General features: G+C 35.2%; 1 protein-coding gene across 2 annotated transcripts in view; it reads right to left on the bottom strand.

Moving 5' to 3' along the window:
* Nucleotides 1-216: 216 nt before the first annotated feature.
* The window catches only part of LOC114351247 (homeobox protein aristaless), a 91150-nt gene continuing 66031 nt past the window's right edge, over nucleotides 217-25335 (bottom strand). The window contains exons 1-5 of one of the 2 annotated variants that reach the window (XM_028302388.1): nucleotides 19067-19151; nucleotides 13873-14146; nucleotides 13210-13255; nucleotides 1872-2068; nucleotides 217-1205 (exon numbers count right to left, since the gene is read on the bottom strand). In XM_028302388.1, the coding sequence (XP_028158189.1) occupies nucleotides 890-1205; nucleotides 1872-2068; nucleotides 13210-13255; nucleotides 13873-14146; nucleotides 19067-19082 (849 nt within the window). In that variant the 5' untranslated portion in view covers nucleotides 19083-19151 and the 3' untranslated portion in view covers nucleotides 217-889. Of the gene's footprint in view, nucleotides 1206-1871; nucleotides 2069-13209; nucleotides 13256-13872; nucleotides 14147-19066; nucleotides 19152-25335 lie in introns of those variants that run through there. The other variant, XM_028302387.1, reaches the window with a different exon arrangement.

Genomic DNA, 25335 nt, shown 5'->3' with positions numbered 1-25335 from the left:
GACAAAATCACCCTTAAGGTCACCATAACAAATGTGTAACTATTTTTTATTATTGCACTTTTATAATTCAAATACATATAAATGAATTTGTGTAAAACCGTACATACTTATTTACTTAAAATTTAAACAAGAATATCTTTTGAAAATAGTTTTTTGTTTTACTTAAAGGAATCCCATGTTCAAAAACATTAATTTGAAATCGAATGTTGCAAAAAATTAATTGAAAAATGCAGAAGTTTCTAACTTGGGTCATTAATAAATAATAATAAAGTCAATGTAACGAAATTAAAACTATTAGGTACATTTGCCGGAATTTAAATGATCAATTCCTAAATATCCGTAGGAATCAATAGATTTTATCAACTACATAATACATTATTCATTGTATGTATAGTAGATAATAATATGTATAACGTATAGGAAAGGCACGCCGGAGGCACAAAACAGTAGTATTATAATAAGTACATAATTTAATCATAATTATTATCACCTTAATACATAAGCTTAACAAAAATAAGAATACCGCTTAAAGCTACAATAAATAACAATAAGGTCTGTAACTGGACGGATCAGGGAAAACTAAACCTTATCTTAAACCTAGTAAGATTTCAAATGCACTTAAAAATAAAAATATCATATCACTACAATATCTCCATACATAATCAATCTAATTACAATATTTAATAAGGCACTCTACGTAATTTTATGCCGTTCGATTTATTTATGTTTTTCGCCCCTTCCAATTAATGCACATTAGAAATCCTACTAAGTTGTGTAATATAAAATCTACTATTTACTATTATTATCTTACAGGGCAACACTGACGCAAATGTCAAACGCCACGCTTGTTCCCGCCAACGAGTGAATTCCTTGTGGTCTGTGGTGGAGCTCAACTAATCAGGTCTGTGTGGTGTCTCTGCCTAAGGATTTCCAGCCTGAGCTCGTGTTCCCTAGCCGCCATTCTTAGAGCAGCAATACTGGAGCTTCTTCTTTCAACTTCTGGAGCGTTTGGAGGGGACTCGCTGCCTGGTGATATAGGGGGTGAAACTGGAGGGGGGTCGGGGGATTGCCGAGGGGGGGCGGCTAGGCCCGCTAGGAGGGAGTGGAAGGGGGGTGAGCTGGTGTAGAGGGGGGCGCTGAAGAGAGGCGGCCGGGGTAGAGGCGCTCCGAGGTATTGGGCGCCCAGCACTGGACCGCCGGCGTATCTGTGGGTGGAAGATGAAGATGAGTAACTTATACATTTCAAGCAAATCAATTTAGGTCTACCTAAGCCGTTAAGCTTGGTAAGAATTTCAAGAACATTTAACTACAAAACTTTATAATTCTTATGGTTTTGATAAATTTAAATTTTACGAATGCTGACTGCTTGATTTATGAAGAGGGTAAAAGTCATATGAGAGCAGTTCACAAGACGTATTCCACCGTTATCATATTGAATTGGTTTGTCATGGATGAGTGAGTAGGTAGATATTCAAAAGCGCTTTTGCACTGTGAAAAAATTTGCTTGTAATATAGTCAAATTCCAGCATTAAATAGCGAAGAACCGTTTATTAAAGTGTAGTAGTTATAATGCAACTGCGTAATCAATATTGTTCGATTACTAGAATGCTCTCCAAATGCTCTCCCGATGAGATCACCTTTATAATTTAAAAAAAAGTAGATTATTAGTAATTTGCTATTGCACAAATTACTAATACTCCCGTTAGCCCCTCGTACTAAGCTAAATATGCTTGTGTCACGAGTGAGCTCACCACAATAGTCGAGCGGCGGCGGGGACCGAACCCGCGTTCCCCGGATCACGAGTCTGCCAGTCCGACCCCTTCACCGTTCGGCTATCGTAAAGCATTAAAGCGGCTGTTAAAGATTCTCACCTAAAAGACGCCAAGGCATTAGTGTCGAACGGCTTCCTGAACCCGAAGCCCAGCTGTGAGAAGGGGTTGGGCATGGACGCGACGACCGACGGAGGGGGGGCGCCCCCACTCGCGGCTAGGTAGGGGTTGTAGGGGTGCGCTTGGGGGCCCACCTTTTCTTGCTTACGCCACTTTGCTCGACGGTTTTGGAACCACACCTGGAAAGAGGAGGGGGTTGGTGAGTATGGCAAGCACTTAAATTTAAACTAGGTGACTTGGTGAACTTCAAACCAATGGAAATTATAATGGTGAAAGAATTTTTCAAATCGGCCCAGTAGTTTCGGAGCTTAATAAATACAGACAAACAGAAAATTCTTTTCTCTTTCTAATGTTAGCGTTTTCAGTTTTCTTCTTTTCTTGTGCCTAAATAACATCTTTCCCACAAATACTTATGTCTTGACGGCATACACATAGGGTCTCGTGACATGTTATTTTAAATACGGAAAGTAAGTACAGAATAATAATTATTTAAAATAACATGTCACAAGGCCCTATAATATTATCTGTCATACATCCTGGGATACAAAAATTTGTTAGTGCGTGCCGGTGTGGTTATCCCCACCGTTTTTTAAATATTGACAGTCAAAAAGTATTTGTCAACCAACTGTTCTTCATGTCTAATGGGGCTCACATGCTAAACAAAAAAGCATATCCCAACATGGTGTGACGTTGCAACTAAATCAATGACCAAACTCGAAGTTAAATTAACTTGTCCGCTAGACCAGGCCCTACAGCTGATTAGCACACAATAGCTTATTAGTTAGGTCCGGTGTTTCAAGCTCTTATTCTAGCAAAAAACTATTTCGAAGCATTCCTGAGAAAATTAATGGCCGCAAAAACATATGGCCACAAAGGAAGCGAGATGGATTAGTTAATTTTTAAAACAGCGGAATGTGGTATAAATAACTGGGTTAGATAACATGTGTTTGGCGAGGAACCTGTTTATGGAAACAACTTTTTTCTTTTGATTAAGAAAGAAAGAGAAAAAATAGGCACAGGGAAACTTTTTAATTTGACTATCACAAAGAAAAAATACAAAAAGAAAAAAACTATAGCAAATGCAAATGAAAAAATAAAAAAAGACTGAATAACTTTGCTATAGCCTTTTTTCAACAATTTAAATACATACATAGAAATTATACTACTAATAAAATGTAAGTTAGTGTCAAAGTATTACCACAGATTATTAATAAGTTGACAGTAACTATGAAAAAATACGTCCAGCGTTCCAGTTTGGTTGCTAAAATGGTTCATAACTAATTCATGACTCACAAAAACCATGGAACTATGGGAATAACCCAACGGTATTTTGAATTGCAGCCTTTGAATTATGTCTTAACGCCTCAGGGCTCGACTGTACTCCAAAGTGAATATTTTAACTTTTTCTTTCTAATTTTTATTAGCTCTAATAAATTCATTAAGACAAAAACTTAGACTATTTTTAAAACATCGAGTAGGTACATGACATAACATAAAAAGTTCAATATATTCCCATTTCATGGGATCGACCCTTGTTCCTGTTAAACGTTGATTTCAAAGACAGTTGTGCTATGTGGATGTGTTTTTTCTTTTTTTTGAAAGAATATCAGCAATTTGTAAATACAAATTACTTACAATCCCGGTAATCCCTCGGGTTACATTTACAACCATGTTTTTGATGGTAACGTGCGATAAATTCTCTATACTTAATAGCCATAACTTTCATTTCCGAAACCGATGCAGACAAAATGCGATCAGAAACTACTTCTAAATCTTGGAAAGTAAAAAAAAAAACATTAGACGAAATAAAATTAAGTGGCAAATAAATGATAGAGTTAAAGGGCACATACCCAATTAAATTCCATAGTTTAGTCATGTTTTGAATGTTTGTTTCTGTACTTCACTGTACCTGCTTATTAGCAGTTTGAAAGTGTCATACAAATCTATTAATGCCGTGTACAATGAAATTGTAAATGTCAATTACAAGCACGAAGCATTCGCACTGGCGCAGTTTTCACCACAGCGCGATCGATTAGACTTGACAGTCGATTCAAAAACAACGATAAAACGAGAAAAACAAGCGGACTGAATTCAAGCCGGTAGAACGTAATAAAAATTGATTTACAGCCGCAGAAATATCACTGCATGCAATATTTATGGCATTCAGCATTTAATACCTAAAAAACTATACGAAACTGTGCATCATTATGTAAACTGGTATTTTTATGGCAATTTAAATTAATTCACTTATGATAAACGCTGCATTGCAAAAAATTAAATGCGATTCTGCAAATGTGCATGCGGTTTTATCGGATGCTGTGCGAAACAAGAAATACCGCTGTGTTTACCGTTAGCGGCGCTGTTTCATTCTGGTTCATATCCGCGTGGGGTTACGGTTGTTTTTTGTTTGTTGGTGTGTGTTCTATTGAGTTTACAATGGCGATTATAAATATGACTTCATACGGCGGTGGAGAGGCAGCAAATTCATAAATGTTGTAATTGGAGGCAGACATGGTTTGGGAATGCGGGGTACGGTCTGCAAAAAGGGCCGGCCAGGTGCCGAGCGTAATGGCTTAACAGAGTCGCGCATTAAGGTAATGAGCACGTACTGCCCGCAGCTATAGCTATGCCTTAAACGCGGTGGAAAACGGTAGGCTTTTTGTTTGGTCTAATGGTCAACATTTATAGCCATCTTTTATTTTGCTACTTTATTTAATGTTATCAAGAAGAGAAGTTTTTTTAATCTGACCAAGAGGAAAAGAAAAAAACTCTACCTAGAGTAAACGCAGGCGCAGTAAGTAGTTTGACAATTTTGATGTTCCGAATTTAAGTTTTCAAGCTTCCTAACGAACTTTCTGTACTTTTAATCTTTGACATGACAAAATATGCAGTAGTTTTCCAAGCAGTTTTTGGTTTATGTGTTAGATGATGTAGGTAAGGAATATATTCATTTGCTGCCTATAAAAATGTTTTTTTTAAATAATTTTCACTACTTTAATTACCCAATTCTTAGAAATATGAAGGTTTTGTAGTATTAAGATTTTATGGTAGAGACACACAATGTGTTTGTTTAATGTTGTTTAGAAAAGAAAAGCAAAAAGATAGGATTTTTAGTGTTCTCGTTCGCTGGGCCTACTGAAATTGACACATTGGCCTTCTTACGCATCGAGCGTTGAGCTGAGGTCCTGTTGAATGTAGCGCGCATTGCTCGACGCGCACTGCACTTTTACTATAGATTTCTATAGTCATTGGATATTTGTTTTACACACTAGTTTTATTCAATACTAGCTTTCCACCCGCGGCTTCGCCCGCGTGGAATTTTTCGGTTTTTAGGGTTCCGTACCTCAAAAGGAAAAAACGGAACCCTTATAGGATCACTTTGTTGTCCGTCCGTCCGTCTGTCAAGACCCTTTATCTCAAGAACGCGTGAACGTATCAAGCTGAAATTCACATGAAATACTCAGGTCTATTGTCCCTTTAAGCTGTGAAAATATCAAACTTCTAAGCCAAGCCAATCAAAAGATACAGCCGATTATGTCGATATTTTCAACAAATTTTCGACACTCGCAAAGGAATCAAAACCTACAGGATACTTCCCGTAAACTCAGAATCATGAAATTTGGCATAAAGCATTGTCATATAATGCAAATATAGGAAAAATTGCGAAAATTTCATTTTTTTAGTTATATAATATAATAAAAATATTTTAATAAAATGAAACTTACTACCTTATTTCTCACGAACGAATAAAGGTATCAAATTGAAATTTATACCAAATACCTAGATCTATTGTCCCTTTAAGAAGTAAAAAAATCAAACTTCTAAGTTAACGCGATCAAAAGATACAGCAGTTTATACCGACACCTTAGACGAATTTCCGTCACACGCTAGGGAATCAAAACCTACAAGGTACTTCCTGTGAACTCAGAATCTTGAAATTCGGCACGAAGCAACGTTATATAGTACAGATAAAGGAAAAATTGCGAAAATGATAAATTTGAAGTTATATAAAATTTAAAATATTATTTTTGCTTACATGACATAAAATATTTTTTTAATAATTATAAACTTACTACCTACCCTTTTTCACATGAACGCGTAGAGATATTAAAGTTGAAATTCATATCAAACACTTCTTAAATCTAATTGCCTCTAAACTGTGAGAAATTCTAAATCAACGCAAAAATTCAAAACGCTGAGGTAGGTACCTACCTATAATGCAAATATAGGAAAAATAAATAAATAAAAAATAATCATACCGCATATTTTGAAATTCGCCACTACTCGCAACGGAATCAAGTAAGTAATTTGATTTAATACGTCATAAATTGTAAACCGCTACGTTTGTACGGCGGAACCCTCGGTGTGCGAGCCCGACTCGCACTTGGCCGGTTTTTTATACATATAACCTATGACACTCAGCAACAATGTAGCTTTCTATTGGTGAAAAATTTTTTAAAATCGGTTCAGTAGATCCCGAGATTACCCCTTACAATTTAACAAATATACAAACACACAAACTGTACCTCTTTATAATATTAGTATAGATAATATTATTTAATGATCTCCAAATTATCTAACCCAAATCTAGGTAGAGCTTGTACAATAGTTAAATTAACTTATCCGCTAGTAGCCAATAATTTCAAAGGTATAACGAGATACATAGGTAAATATATTTAATGGTGTTCAGGTATAATAAAGTAAATTAATTACTTGCTTCAGGCCATTCGCAATTGTGCGAAATTGTATGACAATTTACTACCGATTCCAGTGTATGAAGTACCCAGTATGAAGCAAAAGATTTGTCTGTCACTATGGTTACTGTGGGCTGAGTGTGAGTGTTAAACAAATGTACGAAAATTTTAGTTTTTGAAAGTTTCCCGCTAGGGGCGCTGTACAATCCATCATACATTTAATGTCATTTTTTGACGCGCTCACTAGTAAGCGCGTTTAGTAAAAACTTACACTAGGCCCTCTGTAATGTTTATAGTAGAGTCAACCCTGCTTGAAAATTTGACAGCTGTTCAAACCATAAATATGTAGTTTATTTTATTTTCTTTTTACTTGTTGTAGAGCCAACAGTGAAGCTGCATATGACGCATCCAGTACGTGGCGTCGCGCTGATTCAATTTTTACAGTGGGCTCCAATAAAAACTGACAATTTTTCTAACTTTACACCGAGTCATCTATGTATGTACGAGTATAGGGCAATTGTGTAACCCTTTGTTACGGAGTGGACTGTATGAAACTGAATATCGGATATAATGCAAACAAGCCTTAAAATCTTAACGATGTTTTTATTTGGCAACTATGTATATGGGCTTATCGTGAAAAATCGATAAAAGTTTATCGTGCCACGCATACTAGGTCAACAGAAAAAGGTAAAGTGGCAACTCCCAATGATGTCCACTGCTGGACAAATGCCACTCCCAAAGATAATTGCAACGACCGGTCCTGCGCTGTTCACATATAACAGGCGCTTCCCACGACCTCGTCCGTTCACCAAGTGGGAGGATGGTCTATCTATAGAACGAGAACTTTTCTGCCAAATGTCTATATGTATAAAACAAATAATCAAAAGGAAGTATCAAAATCTACTTCTGAGCTTAAAAATAATAAGGCAGTACTGCTGGCCAATTTCCAACTCTTTTTATTCAGTTGAAAAGTAAATAATGTCAAATATACTGGCAATATCCATTCCACTGATTAAATATTTACAAAATTGCCATCTTCTACTGGCGCAGAGTATACTAGTTAATAGCAACACCAAATATAATGACGTACAGTCACGCCCGAGCGCTCCCCATCAATCAGCGTTAGTTTTCAAATAAATCTCACTAATTAAAGAATATTACATGAGAATAATTACAAGACTTATTAAGGTTAATGTTAATGTACCAGATCCACGCAAATATAATTAGTGTGGTACCAACACTACCAACGATAGGTCTACGTAATTGTGGTCACGCCCTTTGTCAATTAAGGGCGATTAATATTCGCTTACACTTGTCAATTAAAACGGTATTACCTATTTAGTGTTGATTTAATTCACCTTTTGAGTGTTTATGTATTGCATAAATTACGCCATTTTTGACTTCTCACGCCCGTATTCACAAACGATGCTTGCACAAGTGAAGCAGCAAATCGAATGCACAGCGTTGAATAGAGCTCTGTGATTGGTTCGTGTCACCATGTACGTCCACGCGCATTGTGAGACCTCATAGTAATGTTTGTAAATACGGGCATAAGTCATTAATTTTCGATAAATTATTCTATGGTACCCAATTGTCGAAAAATTGAATTTTATACTTTTTTGTTTAGACTAGACATTTGTGGTTCTGTCAGTTGGAGAATATGTATGTGACGCATAAACAATAATTAAGCTGGTATGTTAGTCTATGTATGTAATTTTATAATATACGTTAATATAGTCTCTCTAGCGTATTAAGGCCTACTTAAGGGCTAGAGTAATTGGTGTGATCGTTAAAAATTACCAACATTACATAACACTATTAGCTGGCAGAAGTTTAACACGTGTTCAAAAAGAATAACGTATTATCATTAAGTTTTACAAATGAACGGATTACCGGCGCTTATTACACGAGTTATTAATATTTTCAACACTTATGGCGAGCTTGTGTTATGTACACGTCCGTTCGTGTACAGTCGGCTACGTTTAATACGGGCTGTTTTATAAAATGATGCCCAAAACTCGATTCAAACGCTAGCGAATAATTAAATTTAATTTTGAGTTTGTCCCATAAAATTATTTACTACTTAAATACTTGTAAAAATATCACCTGAGAGCAAACTGTATTATTATTATTGAAAAGATGCTCAAAGATTGATGTTGGAGATAGAAAGAAGAAAGTAAATTGTGGAAACACACTCAGTAATAATTCTGATTTTCATATAAAAGGAATTATATGAAAATCAGAATAGAAGATAAACACAAATGATAATTCCATTGATCTCTTCCAAGTTAGGTCACATGACCACATCGACCGATCGAACTGACACACATCTTAATATTTTTGTACCCAACTGTACTATAGCGTAATTTACCCACACAAGAAAGCATGATTGAATCAGCCGGTAATAATACAAGGAGATTGCTAATGATCCCATTTAATAAACAACGGGGTAAAAATACGATACTATTTTAAAAGAATAGCGACTCTTTGTCTTTCTCTTTGCTTGTTTTGTTGTTGAAACAAGCTTTCAATTGATGGAAAAGAATCGCATAATCATGCATAATAAGTCTGATTAACATATTTTTAAGACATGAAGTAATGGGCGCCATTTGCAATTCTGAATAGGAAAAAGGGAAATTGCTCCTTCTATCATAGTCCTTAAATACTGCAGGCGATTAAATTACCACCCTGTATGTTATTCAGTTAAGAATAAAAGTGAAATTGAGGAAGAATTAAGAAAATTTGCCGATGTAAAAAAGTTCTTTACTATCATGGTAGCATAGTTTAAAATTGAATAAATCCTTTTTAATATTCGTGATCACGTACTTTTCTGTGTAAGTACGTGAGTTCACAATTCACGTTTCAATTTTGAGACAACTTTTATCAATAACCGTGCAATTAATGTAATTATTATTCGGTATCGCAATCGGGCCGATCACTTCATTCTGCTCTGCAAGTATCAATTTGGTTCGAATTATCGCGACCTTTAAGGAAATTGTAGTGTGAATTAATATGGGGTTAGCTATGGTGCTGGAATCAATTCAAGCACGAGTACTTGTTTGCAGGTAGGGTTACCAAAAACAACCAAAAGTCCGGAGTACCACTGCTGATGATCTCGAGGTACCTCGCTCACGCGTAGGTACCTACTTGGATAAATAAGTAGTACTGATTTTAATTGTGCAATTAATAGGTACTAAAGCTAGGTATATTATTAACTTTTTATTAAAAAGGTCTATAATATGTATTGTAAATTCTAAAAATCCGAGATTTCCTGTTTAATATTCGGCTGTAATCTTGAGAAGCCTGAAAACTGAGATCTTTCAGCACAAATTCTGAGAAATGGTTTGGTAACCCTATTCACATGGTGTGTAAAGGTGCGTAGAATGTGGCACATTGGAAAAATACGTGTAATTTGTTACGGTTTGTACTTACGAAATGGTTTTCTGTTCCTTTCCTCTTTAATAACGGATTAACACTGCAGCAATGTGGCAATTAACGTAGGTAATTGTAATACTAAGTACGATTTTACAATTAAAATACTATTGTCTATTATGTACTGACTTCTACAGTATTCATTGATTTATTAATCTTAGAAAATAACGACCATAGATAGTTTAAAAATTGAGGGAAATTATGTCAAAGACGGCATGTGACGTCCACTCACAAGGTGGACCGACAACATTATAAAGGTAGCAGGAAGGCGCTGGACGCAGGCCCTACCAACCGGGCAACATGGAAAGCATTGGGGGAGGCCTATGTTCAGCAGTGGACGCCATATGGCTGACACGATGATGTGAGATGTCAAAGGCCCCCAAATCCCTGCCGCCGCACGACTATTGTGGTGAACCCAATCATAGCATCAGCATATTATTTAGCTTACCACGAGGGGTTAACGGGATTATTAGTATGTATTTACAAATTACTCAAATTCTTTAAAAAAAGATTCTTTCAAAATGCAGATTTTCAGTTTAAAAATTGCTTTAGAGTAAATTACACAGTTTTCCATTTTTGTAAATAGGTAAATAACAAACAATGAATTTAGTTTTATTACAAAATATCTTGGCGATTATTTTGACAGAGTGCTCGATTCCGATTGCCTCACAGTATCGATTTGAATCGAATAATCGTCTATGCCAACGGTATAAGCGTTGCGAATTCATAAACGGTGCTCTGATATACTGTTCTATGCTATTAAAGATCCTTGGGATGAGGAGGAAAGAAAAAAGATGGATACGGCATTTTATAAGGGTCCCAAAAAGTTCAAAATAAAGCCGCTATTTATTTAATTTGAAAAAATCATTAACTGGCCTCTTGATTTGGTGAACATTTGATAATTATAAATATTATAATAACAGTCATGTAGGTACGAACTACGGTAGTGCGGTAGCCAAAAAGTTCGCAATACGTGTTTGTTTACAATAATTGGAATAAGGTTGTGTTAACAACTTTTTGGCCACTTTGGGTTTCACAAACTTTTACGCTGACTGTACAGTCAATTTACAAAATTATTTCTTAGTTTTTAAAATGCTTAATACACACACACACACACACAAAACGCGCGCGCACGCGCGTGCGCACTCACTCACACACGTACACACACACACACACACACACACACACACACACACACACACACACATCACACATACAAAGTTATTTAATTTCTAACGATAAGAGTCGCATCTCAAACTTATTTGAAAATTATAAATAATTATAAATATTAGTGGGTTCAATTCCTGTCTTAGGCAGTTCGATTTTTTTCAAGTTAGTTAAAATTTTCAAAATACAAAGTCATGCACGCACTTTATCTCGAAATTTCAATGCGAAGACTGGTCTCCACGACACAGGGAATCCTAGTGTGGAGTCCAGTGATGCTGTTAGTACATACTTACTGTATAAATTGTAATCGGTTTTTAATCTGAATGTAACAGTAACCAGATCATGTACTGTAATATTTTTGGACTAAATAAATATCATTTTCATTTTCATTTTCAATAATTTATGATTAGTTATTATTTCATTCCAACTATCTTTAGAATCCCTTCGAAAAAGGATTATTAACTCTATATTTATAACATTCAATGACGCATTTAGAGGTTTAAATGTGATTGTGATAAATTGCTTTACACTATCTTATCGATTCTATATAAATAGACATAATAAGATTAGTATTTCCGGTGATAACGTTTCATTCAATGTTTTATATATTTTATTTGTTAAATAAGTACTTTTAGTGTATAGCATTGTTTTATGTAGATTATGAAGATAATAAAATTATTGGTGTACCATAACTAAAACATTGCAAAATTAAGGTAGGTCATTTTGTTAAGGCATCGAATGATTTTTGTTTATCTGATTTTATCAGATAAAAAATTAACAAGCCACATTATTACCACATGTACTAGGTACCAGGTATTATTATCTAAATAAAATAATATCAATTAACCAACAATCATATCAGTTTCTAGGAATTATACACTTAATAGCTGAATTTACTCAGAAGTTATCGACAAGTATATTTTATTAGTAGGTAATAAAATAACGCCCGTTTTCACCATTAATCCCTAATAAAAATTGACCCCTATGGTAACATATAATATGAATTTTGTTTTCATAGGGGTCATATAAAATTTAGGGATTGATGGTGAAAATGGGCATGGTAATAAATTCTTAAAGTGTAACACACTACATGTTCTAAGTCTGTAGTAAAAGGAGTTCATTTAGAAACATCACTTCTTGGATAAATATTTATAAGTCTGGTCTGGTCGCCATAACAACAATATTATGAGCATTCTGAAGAAAGACTCATGATCTGAAAAACGAACCCCACCGCCACTGGACTAATGTGGTATACCCACCATAGCACAAGTATATTTAGCTTAGAACGAGTGGTTAATGGGACCAATAGTGCAATGAAAATACTAATATTCTTTAAAAATAGTATATGGTGAAGCCACTCGTACCTAATACAAGCATATTATCTTAGTACGAGTGGTTGACGGGACTAACTATAATTTGTGTAATACAAATTACTAATATTAATTAAAGTCCAGCTTGGATTCAAGCGTAGGCATTTGCCGCATCCATGAGCTACCTTCGCTTCGCTCTCCGAGCCATACACATTATTATAGTAATTGTTGCAGAGGCCAGTGTCGCATTGCATCGGCGAGGCTTGATTAAAGGCTGCTCAGCTGTGAGCAGGAATTAAGCTGTCTTTGTCTGTTTGTTGACGCGTTTGTTCGCACTGAAATTATGTGGCAACACTAGCATTGACTGATCGGGAAATCAACAAAACCTGTGTGGTTTAAATAACAGCCTTGGGGACGATGAGCAACGGAGAGTTTTAATCCTTTTAGGGTAGTTGGATTATAGTTTATCAGAGCCGTCATAAATCTTAAAATGCACTTAATGAAAATCACCACCTCTCATGAAATGGCGGGTCAGGGCTATATCAAGGAACCTATTGGGATTCGGTGATATTTTTACACTATTATTTTTCATAGAGAAAAATACCAAATACATGATCACCCCTTATTGGCCCTGAAATGGTTCCTTTGGGTTCTGTCACTACTGACCTGAAAATAAAAGCCTTTATCTATTTATCTATGCAAAAAGAAGATTCTTACCTGTATTCTAGCTTCCGTAAGTCCGATCTTCATTGCGAGTTCTTCTCTGTAACAAAAGAAAATCATATAGTCTTGATAATATCATAATACTCTGATGTTTATCTTCCTAGATAAGTACCTATGTGAAAAGGAAAAGAGCCGCATGTAACAATAGTTACCGAGATAAAATAGCAGTGCTTAGAAACCACTTACTAAAAATAGCATTGGTAAATGAAGGAAAACGAACTATCATAGATAATCCAATTAAAATTATAAATCAAACACTTCGTGGAGTCTTATCTCAACACATGCCTTACCAACCATGTTGATATATTACAGCAATGATTAACTGATTACTGATTAAATAAACAGCGCTAATGAAATTAAACATAATATGACGTTAGCTATAATTGATGGAGATTAGCTTGATTATTTTAAAACGGTGAAATTAATCGAGAAATCAAGGTCGGTTCTGAAAAAAATGCGCATCATCACTAGTCAACATATTAGAGCAAATATACAGAAGAAGAATGAAAGATGAAGAAGTAGTTTTTTTCTTTCCTCTGCCGTTTCCCCGGAACAAGTGAATTTAAAAAAGAGGATGAGGGTTCATGCAAGACTCTATCTTGGGTCCACCTTGTTATAAACGTTAAAATATACCATTAGAGTGAAATTTTGTCTTACCTGGTAAACACATCAGGATAATGCGTCCTCGAGAAGGCCTTCTCCAACTCCTCGAGCTGGAAACTGGTGAAGGTGGTCCTATACCGCCTCTGTTTTCTCTTGGGGGCGAACTCGTCTGCATCATCGCTGTCTGCCGACCCTGGGGGAGGTCGCTCCGAGGCAGGGGACTGGTCGGTCCTGGACAGCTCGGGGGTCGTCCGGGGGGAGTCGTCTTTCGGCGCCTCCGAGACCCCCATAGTGGGGTTGTACTTTTGGTACTGGTCTTGATAATATTCTGGAAGAAGAAAAGGTAGTGGTTAATTGGGGTGACAATAACGTACGACAACCTAAAACTATAAAGGTATCACGACTTATTTAGGTACAACGAACAGTCGCGCGAGGTGACGTCAAGAAGGAGTTAGTTATCCCTAGGTGTCCTATAAATGTAAGTGTGTGTGCTAAAATCGTAGGATCATTTATAAAGAAGTAAATTTATTTCAACACGATGTTCAGTTATCTTGATCAATTACAGATTAGTTGGCTTACTAAATAAATATAGAGTTAAGGCTAGCAATAAACGCATAAGTAAGTATGAACAGATGGTGCACCACATTATCCATAGTTGAGCAACAATATCCGAGAATGCAGGCTAATACCGCGTAATCCCTAATAGTCAATACTACCCCAGGAATGTTATTCAACGTAAAAAGAGAGACTATACTTTTTACGTTGGACAGCCCCTATCAGTCACGTAAATAGCTCAAACTCAAGTAAACACCCAACAAGAAAACCTTCTTTACACGTGTTATCCATACAAAGTAACCAGTTGCCGTTGACACCGCATTATGTACCTTAATTGACCGTAATTGGTCACAACAATTTGTCCGACCATTATTAATTGGAGTTGGCGTGACTGCTTCAGATGAGCCACTTATACCACATGATTGAATTAGCACATTCTAATAGACGTTTTAATGGTATCCTTCGAAACAGCAAAAAGTGCCTCATTAATGCGCTTCTTGGAGGATCTTATAGTTACAAACGCGAGAAAAAAGGACAATAATTCTAGTTTCGAAAAGATGACTGCGGCGTTACAAGTAGGGTTGCCATAGCCGGACATGTTTGGCTTTTTTCGAGCGTGTCCGGCCAAATATTTTCTCGTCCGGCCTGTCCGTTTTTTGTTAGGTTTTCCATGTGGCTATCGCGCCAGTATAAAATCGAACGCACAAGTAAAGCCATGACGCGAATTAGAACTTAATTAGGACTTTTAAAAAGTTATGATTAGCTATTAAAAAGTATAACCGGCTTTTAGGGTAAAATATCTGGCCAAATTAAGCACCAAGTCTGGCTTCTGTGTTTTTGGACCTGGCAACTAGTGGCAACCCTAGTTAACAGGTGATAAGTAAATGAAGTAAGTATAAAATTAAATCTATTTGGAATTAATTGTACCTAATAGTAATGAAAGAAGACGATAACTATTTAAAATATAGCTTTTTAATATCTTCACATTGATAGCATTGCAAGTAATGCAGTTTTAACAATAATTATTAGGCGTTTTATGGATATGACATAGTTATAATTTAATTGTGATGTCCTTTTAACGACTTCGCATAATTGTCTTTATGGTTACAATGCAGTTTAGGTCTAATGAGTATGTTTAAGGCAAAGTCTTGAAAAGATCTCATTATTTTATACGTTCATTACAATTATTTCTTCATTGACAGTCGGAGTGCACCAACTAGCTGAATGATGAACTATAGTATAATAAAGAGTTGGATGAACACAGGTATCAAGTTTAATTTCAAAGCGCTTCCTAACTATAAAACCGTCTAAAACAAGTCGTTTCAATGTTGTATTTCCTGTACCCAAGTTAGTATCGTGTAGTCTGTACTATAGTTATCTATGTACCTACTAACTAAAATTTACTGTAATTTAGTTTGAGTTATAGTATGTCATTTAATTCAATTTGAACCAATTATATGGCTTCATTTTATCGATCAATGATAACATTCATTTTAATAATAGTTGACCTTTTAAATATGCACGTGCACTGTATGAACAAACCATACAAACTGCGATACTAGTATCTAACTAATAATAAAAATATCCTGTACAAGCAACAATTAAATGCAAACTTTACCATAATTCAATTATCAGCTCAAAGTTCAATCGTTTAATTGAGGTAAAAACCTCTTCGTGATTTATAACTATTACCGCGGTAATCTCGACCTTAGTTTCTTGTAATCAATTGTCATTAATAGATAAATGTCATTACGTTAATTGGCCTTATTATGGCGTTATACCTTTAATAGGTGGCGATTAGTCGTTCGCGGGAATAAGTCATTTGCTTGTGTCGGAATGCGCATTAAAGGTTGGACGAGCATGCTTGACGTTTCCCACAGTTGAAAATCATGGGTGGAATATAAATAAATAAATGATATTAGGTATTTTACTGTGCGTAATCTTAATCCAAAACTAAAGATTATATGAATACTAGACCGCGGATAGTCGGATATAAATAAACATACATGGAATAACTAGGTAAATACAAGTAAATTTGAAAATTCCTGGCAATTAGTGGTGACTGAGTTTGTTCCGGCGTTTCTTCTCAGGACTTGCCATATATTTGTCTCGAAGCGCTGGTAGGGCCCAAGAGATAAGGAAGACATGTAAAGTGCCCCATAAGGGCTACCTTTTCTTTTTTTATTATTTACTATATTTTGACGTTCATAAGTGCCACTTGTGGTCTAAACTGAATAAATATTTTTGATTTAGATTTTTGATTTTAAAGTACATTTTCGTGGTCAAAATTTTTCGAAATGCTGAATGAAATTGCTCAGTTCAACCATGTTTGTTTTTCCTGTAATTGCTAATTTTATATGGTTTCTGTCAATATGACATAAACACCCGTATTATTTATTTACTAACTTTGTATTACCAGTTACCACAGAATAATAAGAAGTACTGTATTACTTATACCTTCTCACATCTTTGTTTTCTTTTTTTCTTCTATTAGGTACACGTACATTTATTTATGAATTGACCGAACCAGCAATCGAACTTTAAAAACGTAATTTGTATAAACTTGCTAATTACATCGGATTCCCTAACAATTGCACTGCAACCCATAACCCATCGGAATGCAAGGTGTTCTTTAGTTTCATTAACTTCATTAACATCGGCTATAAATAAAATTGCCCGTGTACGAAATTGAATAATAATTTCCTCGGACCACAATACTGCGGTATAGCGACCGCAGTCTACTTTATAAATAAGTATATACAGGGTGTATGGACGTGTACTCTATTAAGGAAATGATCATGACTTAATATTACACCGTAATTTGTTGAATGGAGCAAGTATTAACTTGCATTTGTGTTGGTCGCAATTATTTCTTTAATTCTATAAAGTTTAAAGAAAACGGCTAAATATTTTTCTATTTAGAACAGAGAATATTAAGTGTATATTAATTTTATGCTTTATTACTTTTATATTTAACTGTGGCAGTTGTTGTTATATTTGTAAATTACAAATTAATTAATAGGATTAAGGTATGGTCGTAAAGATAGTAAGTTATCAATTTTTTGATAATAAAATGACTTGAATAAAAATTGCAAGACTTGATAATTTAAACAAAATAAAAATACAACAAATTGATTAAACACTGATAAAATATAAGATTATTAATCTAACTGACGTACTGGTGTTACTTGTGAACGTATAAATTCAAATAATTTAATAACTAGGCTAAGGATTTTTAAAATGGCACCTGGCATAGTAACTTAGTTAAGAATTTATGTTTTGAAACATATCTATAAACTTCGTTAAAACCCTTTTACCAAATATTTACGAAATTTAGGAAAAAATAAATATCCTTGGATTAGCTTTTATTTAATTTAATTAAATGTGTGATTGTAATTAAACTACAAAGATAAGAATTTACTACTAACTGAAACTTTTAAGTAAACCGCTAGATACATCTCAAAACGAAACAAAATTTTGTATATTGATTTCTCCTTATTATAATACTTATGTTATTAATAAAATATAATAGGATTATAACTGATTGCATATCTTAGTCGTTAAGTGGTCTGATTTAATATTGAATCAAATTAAAGCAATGGTGATGTCATGAGATAAGAATATGCAAGATTATGCTTTCCATTCAGTCAATAATAGACGTTTTATATAGTTTTTATAGACTTAAAGTTATTGATTTAGAACGGGACTATTCCCACCACTATTTCCCACCGTTGCAACTCCTGTGTAGCCAGGATCTACATCTTGACCGCTAATAAAAACCCAACCAGTGAAGGTCAAGTTTGCCCGGGGTCTTGGGCCCGCAACGAAATTAATCAGAAGAACATAGGAGGAGTTCGAAGTTAAAGCTAATGTAGTACTCGATACAGTCGCGAAATCGCGATATTGCATCGATACGGCCGCAAAATCGCCATTCGCCGATGCTAAGTGTTATGTCTGCTGACCCTTACTTAATTGATTATTGACTTTATTTTAATTCTTTGCGTAGGTATACACAAAATTACATAATGAGACAAACACTACTATATTTACTACCAAATATGTTGTGGAGAACTGAAATATTATGGGTCAGTAATTTGCAAATCATTTTTGATTCTTAGTCTGGGTTGCACCATCTTACTTTAACTTTGACAAACGTCAAAAATCTGTCAAACTCCATACAAAAAACACTGGTTATCGTTAAAGTTACGGTCAATATTAGGTGGTGCAACTCAGCCTTAGTTAGCATTATAGGTAAGTATAGCATTTCAAGACATGTTTTCATCAAAAACTCCATTCTAGTCATGAAAACCAAGATTCTTTCAATTATTATTTTTTTTAAATCTAGTTTTTGGGACATTTAAAAACCAATAAACAAATTATTAGTTAATTTAGTTCGCGAACTACTGACGTCATAGGTTCATAAATAGTGCCGGCCCTTATTAATTAAATTCTACGTATATGACAAAATAAGAGATTAAGCTTAATCCAACTTTAAAGTTTTAAAATGCTTTCTGGAAAAAGGTAACTAGGTAATATCGTTTTCTTATTTCCAATCTTTATACTCTACATTCATCAAAATTAGTTCAGCAGTTTCAGTTTGATATAAACAATCAGTAAACTTTCACATTTTAAAATAAACGCTGGTGGTGTACCGCCAAAAGGTTAACAAGTTGCATGTAAAAGAAAAACTCACGGTCACAGACTCCCATTTCAGAGATCCACCCACTTAACTTAACCACTTAACCGCCGTAAAGTTCACTATCGCACCACTATCTTGTTCGCAGGACAAGTTATGAATGGGCTTGTCGCGTTTACGAGCGATATCGACGCGATAACGTCAGCGATAGCGATACAATCGCAAATTGGATTATTGCTAATTTATGAATCAAGGGTTCGAAGAATATTCAGGTGATTTACTATGATGATACACGTGTTTGGTCAGTACGGGGATATTTGATGATAAAACAACGTTTTGTTTAATTTGATGTTGTATTATTGGAAATGAATTTTCCGCTCTTTGATAGAGTTCCTGGGAAATTGAGTAATGTCTAAAGCTTTCAGGTTTAATTGATATCATCATCATTTTAGTCATAGGACGTCCACTGCTGAACATAGGCCTCCCCCAATGATTTCCACAACGGCCGGTTGGTGGCGGGCTGCATCCAGCGCGTTTCCGCTACCTTTATGAGGTTGTCGGTCCACCTTGTGGGTGGACGTCCTACGCTACGCTTTCCGGTACGTGTCCTCCACCTTTGGCCGTCAGCTCTGCGTACTATATGCCCTGCCCATTGATTGATATAGGTACACCGAAAAAAATGGGTAGCTGAACTGTTTTATTTTGAAAGTAACTCAACATAAATAAGTAAGAAGGCTCTTTAGCAGTAATGAAGTTCAACTTATTCGGCAAGTGTAAAAGAGTTTTAGAAACCTTATCACTTCAAAAATAAAATTATTTCTTCATAACCTCATAACCCGCTAGTCGATTAATACCTAAGTTCACAGTCTAGAAATGTTTGTCCTAGTTATTTTTAATTACTTAATCATATAAATTAAGGAAGTCAAATTAATTACAGTCGAATGAAATTATTAAATCAAGTGAGTAATTGCAAGGATTCGTGAAAAACTAAATACATAGGTAGGTACTAACACGTTGAGTAACGAATGTGTAAATCGAATTTAGTCATATCCGACTGAGACACTATTTCTGGTTATTTCAATTAATCATATTACGGTTGAACTGCGTGTAGAGGATTCGATCCCGGACCTTTTTTCCCGGGTCTTTATGATTTTTATTTCATGTTCATAGTCCCGGGGTTATCCCGGGATCCCAGGATTCAAATACAAAATTTTTGGGATCAAATATCGTCCGGAATCCTCTATTCAGTGGTCGTAGGTTCTAATCTCATAAAGTACAAAAAAATTCAAATCCTACTTAGAGCAATATACGTTTTTTTTTTATCCACAACAAGGAAGCTCTTGGCCTGTATCTCACCTGATGGTAAGTGATGATCAGGCCGAAAGTGGAAGCGAGCTTCACCCGGAATTCTCAACCACGGAGGAACTGGCTATCTTACCTCTAACTGCCGGAAAACAACAATGCTGTTAACATAGTATTGTAAGAAGTATATCCATCATCTTCATCATCATAATTTCAGCCCAAGACGTCCACTGCTGAACATTTCCTCTAATGATTTCCATATTGACCGCCTCCCCTTTATGAGGTCATGGGCATATCCAAAGTACTTGTGTCATTTTAAAGTTTGTGTGTTATCCGCCATCAACTATTTAAAACTATGCTTAGTTTGGGGCTGGGTTTTGACGTTTTATCATTATCTTAATAATCTACTTTAATGACTTACAGTCATGTTAAAACACAATTCCGTTGATTATCATCGATGTTCATGTTAACCCTTTGTAAGTCGGCGACTAATTTTTATTTATTTTTGGACTTTTACACAAGTGGGTAAGGTTCAAAATTTGGCAGCCAATACGTCGCCTAATAAAGGTTTATCTAACGAAAACGGTTTGGGCAGTAAAAGTAATAAAATTAGCAGTAAATTAAACAGTTAATAGCACAAGGAACAGGATGTTGTGCCTGTAAACAAGATGTTACGGCTAATGGGCTTAGAACGAAAGCTGGCGCCTTGTTCTTAAGGTGGCCTCTCACTTAAGTGTTCGCGTGTAACAATGCATGATTCGGGTTGGAGCTGAACGTTGGAAGTGGGTCGGGACGGGATGATACAGTAGTTAGCTCTATCGAATATACTGCATATTGAAGGACTAAAGAACATATTTTCATTGACGCTCACTTGATCGCTTAACAATCGCTTTGCGACAACTAAAACACTGAAAACCTTTGTAGATTGTTTATAAATCATTTGTTACAGCAAAATGACATCTACTACTGGACAAAGGCCTCCCCTAAGGATTTCTACAACGATCGCTGTTCCAATATTTATAAATAGTATTGGTCGCGATTATCAAAGTTACTGTGTAACGCATAAAAAACTATAATTCTTGAGGTTACGCATGCTGAAGTTAAGCTGCATTACACGCGAAAGCTCCTAGTCAGTATCCACCCTAATATTATATTAAATGTTCGCCAGTAATGTTAATACGTAATATAATTTGATCCTAATGAACGAAGTGTCGGAACGGCTCTAGTGTAATTGCAAACGCTAACTAATTTAAAGTAGATAATTCTAAGATATAAATTTTGAGTAAATAAGGTAAAGTAATCGTACTAGAGCATGCACTATAGCGGATAATATAAATACTTGTTACTATTTTAATATGATTTTATCGTAAGTTTTGTTGTATAGCTCCTTCCTATTATAATGGGATTTTGTGTGTTATTGTGTCCATCGCATAAATTAATTACATTAAAGTAAACAGTGATAGGGTTCACAAAAGTATATTTATAGAGTTTTTAATTATCAAAAAAATTTAAAACAACATTATTTTTATGATAGAGGGTTATTTTACAGTTCCTTTAACAAGAGTACTTTAAGGCTGGGTTGCACCACCTTACTTTAACTTTGACAAACGTCAAAAATCTATTAAACTCCATACAAAAGACACCGGTTATAGTTAAAGTTACAGTCAAAGTTAGGAGGTGCAACTAAGCCTAAGTTAATTTTGAATTTACAAAAGAGTTTAGGAGGTAATTCTTAACACTAAAACGCACGTTTAATTAGTTTCGTCTACACCAAATGGCATGTTTGACGTTTGTATGTATGTATAGCATACTAGAAACCATACAGTCGACAGCTCATCATTTATATTCCAAAATCGCCCATATTTTAACTGCATAAAGAGCTACAATGCTAAGCTTAAGGTGCCGTCTGTACATTGTTATTAGATTGCCATCGTAATAATTTCAAAGCGCAGACAGATGCATTTATATCTTAATTGAATATAATTACGGCTGATATCGCTCGCCACAACACATGGGATTACTTTTGAATAACTCACTTGCAACTCGAAATACTCGTAACTAACTCGGCGAATAACCACGGTTCTTGTATTAGACTAAGAACATTCGAGATTTGTAGGATATTGGCAGCACTAGGTATTGTGGTGAACCCATTCATACTTAGATATGTCACCGTAAAATTGTGAATTCCGTCAGATTATAATCTGACGTAGTTAAATTACAATCTAACCTCTGTTAGTTTACAATCTAACGTGCTATATTATAAACTGACAGAGTTCACAATTTCACGTTGACATGATACAAAGTTCTCTAGTGGCGACCACTGGCTGGAAGATACAGTGTGGGCAGGCTCCGCACTAGTTGGACCGACGATCTGGTGAAGTTCGCGGGAAGAACCTGGACGCGGGTAGCGCAGGACTGGTCGTTTTGGATATCCTTGGGGAAAGCCTTTGTCCAGCAGTGGACGTCATTTGGCTGAAACGAACGAGCGATACTTAGATAACTTGCAGAAATTATAACCAACAAGTCAAACACGCATACATGGAATTACTATAGGTCTAACTAAAAGTGCTTAGAACTAAGTTACCTAATCGAGTGTTTTTACTCTTTGGTGACTCTAATACACACGGCACAACAGGGTTAACTTACGGCGCACTATGCAGTTCGGTGGTTTGTTTTGTAAAAAAAATCAAAATTGGATAAGTACTTTTTTTCCCATTGAGACATTCTGTTTACAAGACTGAAGAAAACAATTACTGTACAAGTGATATTTAAAGCACCGAGTTACTATCTCATAGTAACGCCTCTATAAGCTGACGGATGCGCGTGGGCACTTGCTGATAATTATTTAATTGCGCGGGTCTCACCGCAGCGCGACCCTGGCGGTTTTCCTTTGGGTTTTACTACCATGCTCGTAGCTTTGATTTGGAATATCATTATTCTCTTCATCATCAGGTCAACAAATCTGAAGATGGTGAATTGAGACTAAATAGTCTCTCCACAGGAGTAACACTCGTATTCACAAAAGATACTTGCTTAAGTGAAGCAACAAATCGAACGCACAGCGTTAAATAGAGCTCTGTGATTGGTTTGTGTGTGACCCTGTGCGTCCACGCGAACTGTGAGATCTCATAGTAATGTTTGTGCATATGGGCGTAACTCTCTCTAAACAAGGATTACTTCGGCTTGATGTTATTAAAATGTCCTTTGGTCGCCTTTTATGATATCCATAGAAAGAACACCAACTGGGAACACCCCCAGTTTTCTCCCCCAAACTTACAACGAGTATTCTTCTGAAACCATATAAAAAGAGTTAACGGTGTCTTACAGAAATCTTTTACAAATTAGAGAAACAAAATTGAAAAGAAATGATTTCCGCGCTTAAACTTCACTGCTTTCCATGTCAGAATTTTCTTTATCAAAAATGTGTGTTTAGCCTATTCTTTCTTCTACCACAGTAGATAAATAGGTTAAAATTAAGAACCCATTTTGTAATACGCGTGTCAGTACCTAGAATACTTTTAAATTGCCGTCGATCCCGTAGCTGCATTCAATATCAGTACAACCAAACACTCATTTAATTTATGTAATGCACTTTAAATTCATTACGCCTTGTGTCGTCTGAGCATAATTGTACACGTTATTTCGTGTACAAGCGAAATTGATTACACATATTAATATCCTTGTATAATGTAATAACAATATTATTCTTTGTGGATTGCGTAAAGTGGGATTTAATACGTACTCATTGATGTGAAGTTCATGTCACATTATGTTTGGTAATAGTCACTTAAGTGACATTTAATGTCTTTTAAATAATTAATCAGCCTGTAAGTGGGTAGATTTTCTTATAAACTTTCTATTTGAATGGCCGCTTTTGTACGGCTATTAGAAAATATTAATTTCGGAATGACAGTTCTTGGAAAGGGCTACAACAGTTGTATAAAATTATACATAAGTAGCCGGTACAGGTATAAAAGCCTATTTAATTTATAATGTACGGTCGTCAGCTGAGCTACTTACCAAAATATTACGAAGTTTTAACAGATTTTGAGCTCCATGTCTTTAATGTAAGGCTTAAATTAAAATGTGTGGATTTATAATTTCGTAGCATTGGCGATGGCGACTGTACTAATTAATGTTAATTGGATGTAATATCAAAATCTTAGGTGCGGAAGCGAGAAATTGCTCGGGTTCGTTTCACGCGTCGTTTGCGTAATGGTAGATAAAGTATATCTAACATAAGAGAACTTAATCTAACTAACACGACTACAGGCGGTTTTGTGTAAAAAAAGACATACACGCAAAATTACGCGAAAATTTACATTTACGCGTGAAAATGACACTGAAATAAGTAAAGCACATTTGCACGTTTTTCTTTCAGATTTTCCCGGAAATTATGATTGCGGTGGAAAATACAATATGTCATTTTGTGAGTATTTTCATGTTTCAATAGAAAAGTAAGGGCTGATTTTTCTACAGTTGGATACTTTTAGCTCAAAAACAAAATGGTCATTATAACCTTTTTCCTATACAAGTGTCAATAGGTCAATTTATTCTTCAGTTAAAAGTTCAGCTCAGAAAAATACATAGGTACTTATTATTTAATTATTAATTGGTGACAGATATCTTAACGTAGGTATTAATATTTAATTAAAAAATAATAGGTTTTCATTTTGACATTTAGATATAAAGAACCGATACAAAATAGACAATTTCAATTTCGAATTGAATCTAAATGCTCCGTCGCCGGTCTATAAGTAACAACGTAATGTAAAATTAACAAATCGCTATAATTTACATCGTAAATTATGCCATAATAACACACCACCTTATCTCGACCTAAGACATCTACCGTTGTCTACATTCCATCGACAGTTGGCAACAACTCATACCGTCTCTATTTCTAAATGAATAAAGTCGGAAATGAGCAATATCTTTGTTAATAACACCCAAACTAACTTTGTACTTTATCGTAATAAAACAAAGGGAATGATACGTGCAGGTTAATTATGGTCAGAAATGTA

Source organism: Ostrinia furnacalis, unplaced genomic scaffold (assembly GCF_004193835.3).
Source record: "Ostrinia furnacalis isolate ACB-3 unplaced genomic scaffold, ASM419383v2 OfSCF1112, whole genome shotgun sequence".
NCBI classification, from domain to species: Eukaryota; Metazoa; Arthropoda; class Insecta; order Lepidoptera; family Crambidae; genus Ostrinia; species Ostrinia furnacalis.
Note: the sequence above shows the minus strand (reverse complement) of the source record. Positions and strands in the feature narration are given on the sequence as shown.